The sequence below is a fragment of the Cordyceps fumosorosea genome, assembly GCF_001636725.1.
Source record: "Cordyceps fumosorosea ARSEF 2679 chromosome Unknown scaffold_4, whole genome shotgun sequence".
Classification (NCBI taxonomy): Eukaryota; Fungi; Ascomycota; class Sordariomycetes; order Hypocreales; family Cordycipitaceae; genus Cordyceps; species Cordyceps fumosorosea.
Window position 1 is genome coordinate 352,921 of NW_017387304.1, and position 13,861 is coordinate 366,781.

The window sequence follows — 13,861 nt, forward strand, 5'->3', positions numbered from 1 at the left end:
GCCACTGAACCTGGCTGCTCGCCAAGTTCTGCCACTGGTCCTTTTTTTCAGCAGCGAGTTCTGGCCTGCAAACCTGGTAGCTTCAGCAGCTGTGCGAATTTTATTAAAATATGTAATAATCATGTACGTATGCGCTTAGATTTTCTGACCAGCGTCAAATCTGCCCACTACGGATGTACTAGAACAGGGCATGGTGGCTGTGTCGCTTCTCCTGCCCATTCATTCCTCTAGGCCAGTTCCTCCTCTTCGCCTGCTGCCATCACTTCCCCAGTTGGCCAAGCCCGTCCCTCTTAGCGTCCTCCGTGCCTCCAGCCTCCACCACACACGCCCCCTGCCTTGCTTGCTAGGTATTTCACTTCTCAACTCCCTCCCTCCTTCAATCGTCCGACTCTCTTCTTTCCTCTCAATTCTAATCCCGTCGTGCCGGCAGCTTCTTTTTTTACAGCCAGTCACTTTTTCTTTCCCTTTCACTTCTTCTCCATACACTTTTGGTAACTGCACCAACCCGCTCTTTGTTGGTAGCTCTTTTATCTTCGGATTACTCGACGACTTACTCATCTTACGCTCTCTCCCGACCTCTGCCGCTCATACCCCCAAACGCCAAAATCGGTCACAGCCCACCTGACTGTTTTCGACGACAACCCATCTGCTCTTTGTGCACATCTTTACATTGCCAAGCATTCTATACGGTAATCACCATGAAGGGTTTCACTCTCCTCTCGGCACTCGCTGCCGCCGGCATCGTGTCCGCCTCTCCCACCAAGCGCGCCGACCCCACCCCGGTCACCATCAAGGGCAACGGTAAGCCATCAATTGCACCGATTATCGCGCCAAGCCATGCCCAGCCCCTTGGCTAACAGATTTTCCCCAGCCTTCTACAAGGGCAACGACCGCTTCTACATCCGCGGTATCGACTACCAGCCTGGTGGTGACTCTGCCCGTGTCGACCCCCTCGCCGACAAGTCGATCTGCTCCCGCGATATTGAGTGGTTCAAGGACCTCGGTGTGAACACCATCCGTGTCTACACCGTCGACAACTCGGCCGATCACACCGAATGCATGGGCCTTCTCGCCGACGCCGGTATCTACCTCGTCCTCGATGTCAACAACGGCCTCTACTCTCTCAACCGTGCCGACCCGGCTCCGTCGTACAATGCCGCTTACCTCCAGAGCATCTTTGCTACCGTTGCCGAGTTTGCCAAGTACAAGAACACCCTCGCCTTCTTCTCGGGTAACGAGGTCATCAACGCCAAGGGCAACGAGTTCAACGCCCCCTACATCAAGGCCGTTACCCGTGATCTGCGTGCTTTCATCAAGGCCCAGAACCTTCGTGCTATCCCCGTTGGCTACTCTGCTGCTGATGTCTCTGAGAGCCGCTCCCAGACTGCCCTATACATGAACTGCGGTCCCGACGAGGTCCGCTCCGATTTCTTCGCCTTCAACGACTACTCGTGGTGCAACAGTGACTTTACCACCTCAGGCTGGGACGCGAAAGTCAAGAACTTCACCGACTATGGCCTTCCCCTCTTCCTCTCCGAGTACGGCTGCAACAAGAACACCCCTCGCAAGTTCGACGAGGTTAAAGCTATGATGAGCAAAGAGATGACTGGTGTCTACTCCGGCGGTATAATGTACGAGTACTCGTATGAGGAATCTAAGTACGGCATTGTCGATCTTGACGGCTCCAAGGGCCAGGGCAAAGTCACCAAGCACGGTGATGGTGCCGAGTATGACAACTTCAAGAAGTCCCTCCAGGCCAACACTGCTCCTAGCGGCGACGGCGGTGCCTCGCTGACCTCTCACGACAAGCCATGCCCTGCCAAGAGCGCCGACTGGAACGTCGACCCCAAACTTCTCCCTGAGATGCCCACGCAGGCTCAGAAGTACATGAAGGAGGGTGCTGGTAAGGGCCCTGGTCTGACTGGCTCTGGCTCCCAGACTGCTGGCGACTCTGGTCTTTCCACCAAGAACGTCACGGTTGACGGCAGTGGCTCCACCACTACCGGTAGCAAGGACAACGCTGGTGCCATTTCCGGCTCCTCCATGGTTGCCACATTGGCTTCTGTCGCTGTCGCTGTTGCCGGCAGTCTGCTCCTGTAAGCAGATGTAGAGTGACAGCTGGACGAGCTTGTGTGGGTTTTCTTTTTCAAATTCTTCTTTCATGGTTGTTGTAATATCTTGTACAGAATGGGCGCGTGTTTGGACTCTGCGCAGCTGGCAAATGCTGTGAGCGGACGTGTGTATCAGTCTAGATAGCAATGAATATGCTGTGATTTCTTTCTAGCCTCGTTGACAAGTTGCGCTAATGTATGTGGATTGAATCTGTCTACTGATGCTAAGAAGGATTTACAGAGGAGAGGTTACGGCGTGGAGACATAATGGCAGGGAAGCTATCACAATCGGACTCGCTTATCGGCAAGTTGATGTGATGTCATAGGTCGGTGCCATGTTGGAACGTGCACTACAGACCGTGTATGGATGGCTCTTGGAGGCGAGGCGATCGAGATAGTAGGTTGTGTAAGTAGTACGACTATACGGCTACGCAATAGCTTCGAGATCGGACAGGATTTATGATGCAGAGCAGTTAGACCCTCTATACGCCCGCCCTGGTGTGGGAGAAAGTTCTGCCGAGTGAAGGCACATACAATGAGGCAACTGATGAAAAGTTGCGTGATGCACCTGATGCGCCGGATTTTGGGAAATTGGCGACCCGCCGGCTTCCATAGAGCCGGATCGCTTTTTTGGCAGGATGTCGACCCAAAATTAGCAGAAAGATGAGCGCCAAAGATGTGAATAGAAAGCAGAGTGGGGTGACATTTTTGGCCTATCATGTTTCTTTTTTAAATTATAATGTACTGTCCCCTTTTCTGCGTCGCGTAGGTAGTATTAAGGGTTCCCCCCAGGTTTTAATAAGAACCAGGTATCATGGTAGTCAATGTGGGGGGTTGCCCGTGGGCGGTCCGAGGGATAGACGGCAGAGTCGAGGCGAAGAAAATGCAACGCCAACAAAGATTACCGTCGTCTCTGATTTGATGGATTCGGGTGTTTGCCATGTGTATGGCCGAGGTAGGAGCGAGAAAAGAAGTTGGGTGGTGTGCTCTGACAGGTCGCCACACTTGCTGCAGGTTGCGTTGTGGTGTGGCTGCGCGGGGAAGGCTGGCTGCGCAGAGCGGGATGCGAGGTAAGATGGATGTCCCCGGTGAAGTCGGGGGTATGATGCAGATAAAAGAAGGTTACACTTTTTCATTCGCATATCGCTCGAGGCGGCATGCGCATATGCGTTATTGCCAGCCTGAAGAACAAGTCATGGACAGATTGTAAGTTGGAAAGATGGACATAGTAGCAGCATCATGTGGGACGGTTATGGCCGGAAAGGACATGAGGAAAGTTGCGTCATAAAATGCAGGCCTTTTTGCGGGGACTGGCAATTTATTCATAATTCTTTTGGATTATCTCGGCACTGGGGAAGTTAACTGGCTGGACGGGCACGAACGGGGAGCCTGGAGCGCCACTGACTGCCTGACTGACTGACTGACTGATTGAAAAGGCGAAAGTGGCGGCGCTGCCAATACTGCGGAGGAAACACACTTGGCTTGATGGTGATTGGGGTGAGCGGGCAGTGTTTGGCCCATAACGAGGCTCGGTTGCTAATCCTCTCCCCACGACAAGAAAGTGTGCGGTACGACGGGCATGGACGGCGTGAGTCGTGATGCGACTGCTGCGAGCTGTATGGCCTTGAGTTGTGGTGACACTGATGAGCTGGCATGCGCTGCACGCCTTTGCCGGCCGGAGGAAAGGCAAGAAACAGGTTGACAAGAATGATAAAAAAAAGGCCAAGAGGAAACAAACAAATGCCGACGACGCCTTCTCGTCGTGGGACCGGAGCGAGAGAGGCAGGTTTCGGCGCCGTTTCTTGCGGCGTTTCGACAACGGCAAATACCGCCATTATTGCCGGCCTGCTTAAAGTCATGGCTCATATATTTAACCCACTGCCGCGAACGCGCATTGCAGCCACAGCAGCAGTAGCTAGCACAATGTGTACCTTGGGGTTAACAACAAGCCAGCTATTGGTACGGATATTTGGGGGAAGTTTTGCTACACAGATGGGTAGTTTTTGAGACACTTCATGCAGCTCTGCGTATAAGCATATTGGACGTTTGAGATGTAATTGGAAACGTCGGCAGAAGAAAGGCAGACCTGAGCTTCCAAGCCTGGCCAATAGCTTGGAAATACTCAGACGCTCTGCTAGTTACCTCGTCGGAACTCCATGAAGGCCAAGCCGCAAGACAAATGAAGAATGTGGGAGCCCCGGGCCGCCTATTAGTGTCCGCTAGCCCGCTACGGGCATCGTCCCAACGCCACGAGCCTGGTTTATTAGTTGGAGTTTAGGTCAATGTGGCCCTGTTCCCCGGGCATTGTGCAGTGAGAGAATGCGAGATTCTTGGCCGACGGTGAGAATTGCGACGCTCCGTGAGAATGATGGATGCGATTTATAGGCATGAGGATATGATTCTCCTACGAGGAAGCCTGATACCCATATCTCCTGCTGCGCGTGAGGCAAGCCAAGGCGCACTAAACTACATGCTTAGTCCGGGCGTGATTATTACGGGAGAAGTAAGAATATCTTCGAGAAAATCCGGCCTATGCTGCCGGTGTAGAAAGAAGGAAGAAGTCATTCGTGGATCGTAGTGGCCTCCGAACTGGGCTTTCCGGAGCACGGCTTGCGCTGGCACGAAGAGGCGTCTCGCGGCCCATCTTACAGTAGACCAGCCAGCCCCTTGATAATAGAACGGCTCGAGTTATTATTCCTGACAGCAGGCGAGTAATTTTATCTGAAGCCCTTTGCGTGACCTCCGTGCCCGCTTGCCTCGCCTTTCCTCACTGGGTGGACCAGCCGACAGCGACCGAATGGGGGAAGTCCTCGCCTTTTGTCTCGGCCTGTCTTGCTTACGGATAGTAGCTGCTGTCCGTCCGAAATCTAGCTCCGATACATTGGCGACACTGGAATTGTAAGCCGGCCTTGAACGACTCACGACGAGATAGCATTATAAGAATACGACGATAATTGTGAGAAAGACACATCATTTTTCTTCTTCTTCTCTTTCTTTACCTTCTAAAAACTCAGACGGTTTGCCATCTTGGACACCATCAGTGGCCGCCTGTTCCACCACAATGTCTCTCTCTCCTTGTCTGCACTTGGTTTGCGTCAGCATCCATTGACCATCCGGGCAGCAAGTTGCAGGCAGCAGTAGTATTGGCTTCCTCCTCGCCACGTTGATTGTCTCTTGGCCGACTAGTTCTTGCGCACTGTCAATCCGCGCTCCCGCCGCAGTTCCTCGTTTCGCTCTTCTTGTTCCAACTTGAATCCTTTTACCGAACGAACGTACCACCACTACCTACCTAATCTCCCCCGGAGGGTCTCTGCTTGGCGACCTGTACCTTTTCAATACAAGGTGGATTAATGACCCAGCGGCTTTTCCCTTGCAATCCCGCGTCCCGCAGCCGGACGTTTGGATCTTCAGCGCTCTCACACGCTATATTCTTTCCGTTCATGCGCTAGAAATTCTTCGGACCCCTGAACTGAAGATTTCAGGTCAGCCAGCCAGCCAGCCAGTAGTTCCTTTTCCTCCCGTAGGCCGCCCAGCGCCGTCAAACAGCCAAGCCACTTCCACTCGCATGCGCAAAAATCAATCTCAGTCTTCATCACCTTCCTTTGCTGGCCGCCTCATCACCCTTTTGGTCCTCGCCTCATCTCATCCCACACACATCATCCATCCCACCTTTTTTTTTTCCCTCTCTTGCTTCCTCTTCACCCTCCTTTCACTTCCTCAACTTCCCTCTCGCCAACCTCTCCGGGTTGTCCGCACATTAGCTCGCCAAGCGAAAACGAGGAAAATCTCGCGCCCCCGCTGACAAATATTTCCCTTCCCACCAGGCCATTTCAGCTCGACGTCACCCACTTGCCCGAGACATTTCCCTGACTTTTCCCGTCCATCGCATCGTCACCAACCTTTTCGCGAACTTGTGCTTCTCTCATCTGCAGACATCATGTCCTATTACGAGAACGCGCAGTGGGCTGCTGGCCAAGCCCAGCATCAACAGAACAACTGGGACCTCCAGAGGACTGCCACTCCCGTCCGCACTGGTACGTTGACTTGACCAGGCTGCCTCATGGATGGCCGACCACGCCGCACCGCATCTGCGCCATATTGACTGACCACTTCTCCAGGTGCCAGCGCTCCCCAGCCTCAGGACGACTATGCCTTTTCTTACCAGTTTGATGGTGTGTTTATTTTCCCGCGGGCTCCCTCTTCTCCTCCCTCCTGCGGCTAGATGCTCGTTTTTCCGCAATACCCCTGAGTTCGAGAATGGGACCCAACTCGCCCTCTTGCCGTCCAGTATTCGCTAACCTGTCCTCAGAGGTTGATCGCGCCCACGAGAACCTTCAAAAGTCTGGCAAGGGCTACGCCATGGGCGGACGCCGTAAGTGTTGCAGCCGATGAAAATCCGGCCTTCCCGCCGCCCGAGTCACCTTCAGCAATATACTCATCTCGTCCCGCAGCAGGTCGTCCTCCCCACGGTCAGGGCTCCCGATCCCACTCCGTCAACAACTTTGACGAACCCCGTGGCCCTCCTGGCCCCAACCTCCAAAACTTTTATGCCTCTCAGAGACACCACCAGCCATCCCGTGGCTCCAACGATGCCGAGCAGGTGATGCAGGCCAAGAGACGCATGGCCGCACAGCGCGAACGAGAACTCCGAAACCTGCACACCGAGCAGCAATACCAACGAAGTAGGCCATCCTCTACAGTTTAGCGATTCTCCCGAGAGAGCAAATGTCCCCAGTAGAACAGCGTCGGCCACAGTGGCAGTCTGTCTCGATACCAATATTTCCCTCCCCTGCGTTGGCCTCGTCGCTTTCTATCACGGCTTGCTTCTCACTCGTACCACCTCAACACAGGGATCGCCGTCTGTGATTGTTTGCTGCTTTGAATGCTGTGTACTAACGCGTCGTCTCCGTAGCTGTCCTCGCCGACACCTCCCACAACTCTGCCGGCAACAACCAGAACAATGCAAACAACGCCAACAACGCCAACAACGCCAACGGCAATGCCAGCAACAACAGCAAGCACATGTCCGAAGAGGAGACACGCGAGCTCATTGCCCGCCAGCGCAGTGCTCTCTACGGCGAAGGCCCTTTCGCTGACAAGACGAGCTATGTCGACGAGAGCGGCAACATTCGCAAGGGCGCCCCCGGCCCCAGCGGCGCGTCCAGCCTCCGTGGCGCCTCTCCTATGAACTTTGATAGCATCGGTCGTCCTCCGACTGATGTGGGCACCCCTACCTCTGCCAAGGAGCATGGCTCTGGCCATAGCGAGCTGAGCCCTCGCCCAAACAGCACCACCAGCCCGCAGAGCGCTGCCCCGACCAACAAGGTCTTTGACAATGCTGTCGGCGCTCAGAACCGTACTAGCACCTCTAGCCCTACCGGTGCATCTCCTCCCCGCGACTTGGCCCCTGGCTCGAAGCCTGGCCAGCAAGGTGCAACAGTCGCCCCTATCGGTACTCGCCCGGCCGGCACGCCTACCACTGCTGCTCAGGCCAAGCGTTCCACCACCCCTCTTGCCACCTCGGGCGGCTGGGGCCGTGGCAACGGTGTCTGGGGCCAGAGCTCTTCTGGTCTCGGTGCTCAGGCCAGCGTCTGGGGCTAAATCATTAGCCCGTTCCTGTCGGGTTGGAGTTTGGGATGCTTCTTGCTTTTGATTCTCTTTCTTTTCTACAGCAAGTTGAAGGCGGCTGGCGCTAACACATTGTTTTGTAATGGAAATTTTGGCGCAGGGAAAATTCGGACGACTGTTGAGTCGTACCAGTATATCAACGGGGCAAGCATCAGTGATCTGAAGAGTTTATACATCTGGCAAAGGGGTTCATACTTACTTAATGGCGGCCTATCGGACCGATGGCACCGTGTGGCATATATGGGGCGATTGGGAGGATACGTGTTGCTATATACCAAGGATCTGGACTTACGGGACGAGGCCAGACAGGGTTTGGCCTCTCGACAGGGCATCCATCTGGGAGTTTGTTACTTTTTGGCACGGCTTTGGGGATTGGCACGGGATGGCAATTCCCACTGATTATGGCGCACTTTTTTTCGTGTTTTTACGGACAGTTTTATTCGGCATACACGATGGAGCGACTATACCAAACGGTTCTTCGTATCAGCGATTTCGGCACGGCACGGCATGGTGCGACTTGCCTTGGAACAGCAAATTGGAATTGGCGTTTTGAATCTTGAGAGTGCACACAAGTTTGCGTGTGCGTATGTGGATTGGCCGAGGGCGGGCAATCATCCTCATACCCCTGCATGATTTACCATCAGCGATGATTATTCATGGTTTCGAAGAGAGAAGCATCGGTGCGCTGCTGCGCGCCTGGGCGTAAAAGCACGGAGCAAGGGGAACGACTGCACATTTGGCAGCAAGACTCGGGGCATGCGTTGGAGGATGCACGGTGAAATGGAGAATTTGGGAGGTGGGAGAAGGCTGTATTTTCAGGTGTTGAGCTATATGGATATTTCTCAACTCATTTCTTTGGTGCTTTGGGACGGTTTGCTTTCTTGTCGCGATAATACGGACGAGGGGGCTCGGGTTGCAGCGGGACGGGATGGACGGTTGGGACTGGAGTTTGACTTGTTTCGTAGGCCTTTATTTCTTTTATTCCCATTTTAATCAGACCGGAACTTAAATACATTGGGAGTTTTGCTTGAATTGTTTTGTCATGGTCGTATTAAGCAAACTGGGTTGGTGATTCGTGAAGTGGTATTTGAAGCGTAAGTGACTATAATCTAATATACAAAATGTACACGGCGTAATGCTCTAGAAAGATGACTAAACAGGAAACTGCAAGACAATTTGCTTAAACGTCGCCGGTGGAAAAGAGCTCGAGGTGAACATTGTCGTGGCTCACATTGTTGGCCTTCAAGTCGTCCCTGACTTGGATCATCCAGTCCTTCGGTCCGCAGAGGAAATACTCGGCGTCGGGCTTTGCCAGCGGCAGGACGCCGTCAGCGACCAGGACGCCGACGTCGAAGCGGCCCTTGTAGTCGTAGTCGACGCCCTGGACGTCCGTCTCGGCGACGTTGCTGAGGAAGACCTTCGCGGTGACGTCGGCGTCGGCGTCCTCGGCGGCCTGGCGGACGTGCTTCCCGTAGCACACCGCGTTGGCGTTGCGCGCCGCGTGCGCCCAGACGACCGGACGAGGAGCCGAGCCGGTGTCGGTGGTGGCGCCGGTGGCGGCGAGGTCGTCGTTGGCGCCGCGGATGGCGTCGAGCATGGACAGCAGCGGGGTGGCGCCGACGCCGGCGGACAGCAGGACGACGGGCGACGACGGGGAGCGCAGCCGGGCGGCGTCGAAGACGAACTCGCCGCGGGGCGAGCTGAGCTGCACGGTGTCGCCGACGTTGTACCGCGCGTGCAGGCGGTTGCCGACGATGCCGGCGATGCTGCCGGCGGCCAGGGCGCGGACGTCGTTGGGGTCGGCGCCGGCGGTGGCCGGCTCCATCTTGATGGTCACGCGGTACGCCTCGAACTCGCCCTCGGCGTTGGGGAAGGCGCTCAGGCTGTACTGGCGGGACTGCAGGAGGCCGCCGAGCTCGGGGATGGGGATCTGCAGGCTGACGTACTGACCGGGGAGGAAGCGCGGGAGCCTCCCGCCGTCCGCCGGCTTCAGGTAGAAGCTGACGACGCCCTCGGAGACCTCCTCCCTCTCGGCGACGGCAAAGTCGCGCCAGTCCTGCCAGGCGCCCGGCTCCTCGTAGAGGGCGCGCTCGCGGCCGATGAAGACGTCAGCGAGCTGGGCGTAGGCCGCGGTCCAGGCGTCGGCGACCTCTGGCGTGAGGGCGTCGCCGAGGACCTCCGCGAAGGCGCCGACGAGGTGCTCGCCGACGATGGCGTACTGCTCGGGCCGCACGAAGAGGGAGGCGTGCTTGTGGGCGATGCGCTCGACGGCGGACTGGAGGCGGGGGAGGTCGTCGATGTAGGCGGCGTAGGCGAGGACGGCGGCGCCGAGGGCGGCCTGCTGGGCGCCGGTGGCCTGGTTGCGCAGGGAGAAGAGGTTGCGCAACTCGGGGTGGGCGGCGAGCATGTTGGCGTAGAAGATGCGGGTGATCTCGCCGCCCTTGTCCTTGAGGACGGCGGCGGTGGACTTGACGATGGTGACTTGGGAGGGCGTGAGGGCCATGGCGGCGGTGGTTGTGTGGAAGGGGGAGAGGAGGCGGGGCGTCTGGCGAGGGAGCAGAGTCGGAACATGTATGTTCCAAGGATGGAGGCTGGTTGCTGGATGGAGAGCAGGTTGCTGCTGCTGCTTTGGTGGTGTAAGTGGTTGGTGGTGAGAAGTGAGGATGATGATGAACACAGGACTGGATGTGCGAAATCAGTCGGGATATAGATTACATTTATATATATACCTGTGGATATGGAGGCACGATAGATGATGCGGAAACCACCTCGGAGAAAGGAAAAAGAGCCAAGGAATGCTTTACAGCCCATCAAAGTACGTAGACACCCTGTCGGCGGCGGCGGCAGCTGGAGAAGTCGTCCATGGCGATGACCAATGAGACGGGCTTCAAAGGAAATGCCCGGCAGCAATAGCCTTGCTACGTGGTAATCAAGGCGGCAAAAAGAACAAGCTTTCAGCAAGGACTCATCGACCCGCCGCAGGACAGTGGAAGTGGACTGATGTTGCTACGTCTTGAAGTCTTTGCGTCTCGGGTGGAGACGGGTCGCGAGTCGGGACTGTGCTGGGTGGTAGGCAGGCAGAGGACTCTTTTTTTTTTTTTCAAGGCATGTCTCAATAGAGGTGAGTTTGAAGACAAATTTGATAGAATAGAATGGAAGTGTCGCGCAGAGAGGATGATGTTGGCATTGGCGCATATGCATGTGTGTGATGTCTCGTAATGGATTGATCTTGCACCTACTGTATGTATGTATGTACAGTACATAGTATAGAGAGGTTACAGTGATGATGTATGTATGTCTATGTACGCCACAGTCACAATTACAGAGGGCGTCTGCCGGCTTTTCGCACCCGTCCGTCCCGCTCCATCCGGGTTGGGGGCCCTTTAAAAGCCAGCAGCTTTTTTTATTGTTCCTGTGCCGTCGATTTAGACTTTTGTTTTAGCCTTGCCGTTGACAGTGTCCAACTACTGTAGGTACATACATAGGTCAGCAGCAAGTCAGGTACTGAGACGGCTTGCACTGTTCCATACAGCGTATATCCAGGTAAAATACAGTGCCCAACTTCAAATACAAACAAGAAAGCCATTTCTGCGGCGAATGCCATGACATGACATGACATGACTCTTGCAACTTTCTGTGCTGCTCCTCCTATGTCTGCACCAACGCGGCTATTCACTAAACCTTTCTAGAAGCCGTCGCGGTCGCCACGCCCAGAAAGTGAGCTGACCTTTTTTTTTTAGCCTTGTTTCAACAGCATCTCCCCGGAGATGCTCGATTGCGCATCGGAGATTTGCGGACGGCAGTCCCTTTGCTTTCTCATGTGCTTGATCGTCCTCGTGATGAACAAAAGTTGACGCATGTGTAATATAACTCAATGCGAAATAGCACCACCTCTCGGCCCCCTTGTTGAGGGTTATTCGCTTAGTATGCCCGGTATCATGTGTATAATTAGGCCAACGGTCGCACATCATCGCGGCCCACGCCGACGGAGACTAAACTTGTTTGGGCTGCGACAAGGGGAATAAGAGGTTTCGACAAACGTCCCCTGGGCATGATTATTTGTCATGGGAGGGTCGACGAGAAAGTTTGTTGATGTGGACAATAGTGTGGGTTGCGAACAACATCTCCGGCTGATGAGAGCAATGCTTCGAAATACGAGCCGTCACAACGCGAGTGAAACTGATGCAGCATCAACAATCAGCAAAAGAAATATCATGAATTAAATACGTGGCGTTCTTGAAACTGTGTACAGGTCCAGTGACGGAACCGACTACGGAAATCCCGAGGCCGACTCCGTCAACGTCAGCGAGTCGACATCGTATACACCAAAGAACTTGACAAATGCCAGCACCTGCGGCGCCGTGCCGCAGCCCGTGCCTGCCGTCGGCACGGTGGCCTGAAAGTCGACCAGCGGGATGCTGTGGCCGCCAAACCGCCGACCACCCGCCGACACCGTATACGTCGTGTTGAGCCTCAAGTTGCGCCCGATGACCTGCACCATGTCCAGCCCCGTCTGCCTCCGCACCGTGACCAACGCCGACGGCACCACCGCCCCCGCCGATCCGTGCTGCTGCTGCTGCTGCTGCTGCTGCTGCTGCTGCTGCTGCTGCTGCTGTTGTTGTACCCGGCCTCCGTGCTGATCCATGCTAGTCCTCCGCGGCTCCGACAGCGTAATCACCTTATTCGCCGGCCGCCGGTCCACAAGCCCCTGCCGTCCCAGGTTCGCCGTGCCGTTGCTGCCCTCCGGCACCGCGCCGGCCACGTACACCAGCGCCTGGCCCTCCTGCCCGACGTTCAGCGTGCGCACCACCCTCGGCGCCGGCCGCGCCGTCAGGTCCACCTCGTCCACCGTGTCGCTGTGCTCGTTGAGCACGTACAGCCGCGTGTTGTCCGGGCTCGGCCACAGCCCGTGCGGCTCCACGCCCGACGACCTGATCGCGCCCACGTACACCGGTGCTGCCTCCGGGTCCGGCTGCGCGTACACGAGCGTCGCGTTGGCCGCCGCCACCGTCACGAACCCGTGCGTCACCCCGCCCACCACGGCGAACTGCGGGTGGTTCGTCTCCGCGCCCGTGTCCAGCACCGCCACCACGCGCCGCGTCGCCGCGGACACCACGGAGACCTTGCCGACCATCTTGTGCGCCACCCACAGCCGCGCGCCGTCCGGCGACAGCATCATGTCCGAGGAGAACTTGTCCGCCAGTCCCGTGATGGTCGCCGTCTCCCGCCGGGCGGCCACGTCAATGACCGACACGTACGACCCGTTGATGTGGTTCGCGTACGCGGTCGCCCCGTCCGGGGAAAACAGCACCTTGCTCGGCCCGCCCGGCGACGGCACCCTCGCCACCACCCCTCCCTGCAGGCCGTCGATGAGGGAGATGCTGTCGGCGCCGCGCGTGGCGACCCAGACGGTGCGGTTGTCCGGGGCGAACATGGCCTCGTGCGGGTTGCGGTCGGTGTGGGTGCGGGAGATGATGGCGTTGTCGGCGCAGCGGATGACGGTGGCGGTGTTGGAGGCGACGCTGAGGGAGACGATGTGGCGGCCGTCGCGGGCGAGGCCGAGGCCGTGCGCGTTGACGGCGCGCAGGTACTGCGGGTTGAGGAGCGCGCCGAGGCGGGAGTCGCCGAGGCTGATGGTGCCGAGCACGGTGCCGGTGGAGGGCTGGATCACGGTGATGGTGTTGGAGGACTGGTCGCCGGTGTAGATGCGGTCCGTGGGGGAGATGGGGCCCGCGACGCCGGCGAGCGCCGGGGCCTGCACCGGGCCGGGGGCCGTGGCGGCGGCGCCGAAGCCGAGGGACGTGAGGAGGAGGGTGGTGAGCGCGGCCTTCATGATGCTTTATGGTCGTCAAGACGAAGGCAAAAAAGAATGATGAGCCAGTTCGAGGGGGTTACATTGGATCATCCGGGGACGGGCATGGCAAAAAGGATGTCGCAATCCTCTTATACGGCCTACTGGCCTGCTCGAGTGTTGATCCTTGCGCCCAGGTCTCACTTTAATCTGGCCCGTTCGATGGTGCCATCGTGACTATGCCCGACTCAGCGCCTCATGCTGCCAGCCGCACTATTGCGCAAACCAAGACCTGCATCGAGCTAAACATTATACAGTATGCATTTTTACA

At 56.6% G+C, this 13,861-nt stretch overlaps 4 protein-coding genes across 4 annotated transcripts; 2 read left to right on the forward strand and 2 right to left on the reverse strand.

Annotated features, from left to right (window-relative positions):
- Positions 1-698: 698 nt before the first annotated feature.
- ISF_02302 (1,3-beta-glucanosyltransferase Gel1) lies at positions 699-2,100 on the forward strand (the record flags this gene model as incomplete). Its single annotated transcript, XM_018845908.1, has 2 exons — positions 699-801; positions 872-2,100. 2 exons carry the CDS (start codon positions 699-701, stop codon positions 2,098-2,100), a joined length of 1,332 nt encoding a protein of 443 aa, XP_018706615.1.
- A 3,948-nt stretch (positions 2,101-6,048) lies between these two features.
- On the forward strand, positions 6,049-7,712 carry ISF_02303 (hypothetical protein; the record flags this gene model as incomplete). The annotated part of the gene is made up of 5 exons (XM_018845909.1): positions 6,049-6,145; positions 6,230-6,283; positions 6,421-6,483; positions 6,563-6,793; positions 7,024-7,712. The coding sequence occupies 5 exons, from the start codon at positions 6,049-6,051 to the stop codon at positions 7,710-7,712; spliced, it is 1,134 nt and encodes a 377-aa protein (XP_018706616.1).
- Positions 7,713-8,919: 1,207 nt separating this feature from the next.
- ISF_02304 (flavohemoprotein) lies at positions 8,920-10,242 on the reverse strand (the record flags this gene model as incomplete). The annotated part of the gene is made up of 1 exon (XM_018845910.1): positions 8,920-10,242. One exon carries the CDS (start codon positions 10,240-10,242, stop codon positions 8,920-8,922), a length of 1,323 nt encoding a protein of 440 aa, XP_018706617.1.
- Positions 10,243-12,009: 1,767 nt separating this feature from the next.
- On the reverse strand, positions 12,010-13,572 carry ISF_02305 (40-residue YVTN family beta-propeller repeat protein; the record flags this gene model as incomplete). Its single annotated transcript, XM_018845911.1, has 1 exon — positions 12,010-13,572. One exon carries the CDS (start codon positions 13,570-13,572, stop codon positions 12,010-12,012), a length of 1,563 nt encoding a protein of 520 aa, XP_018706618.1.
- Between the last annotated feature and the right edge of the window lie 289 nt (positions 13,573-13,861).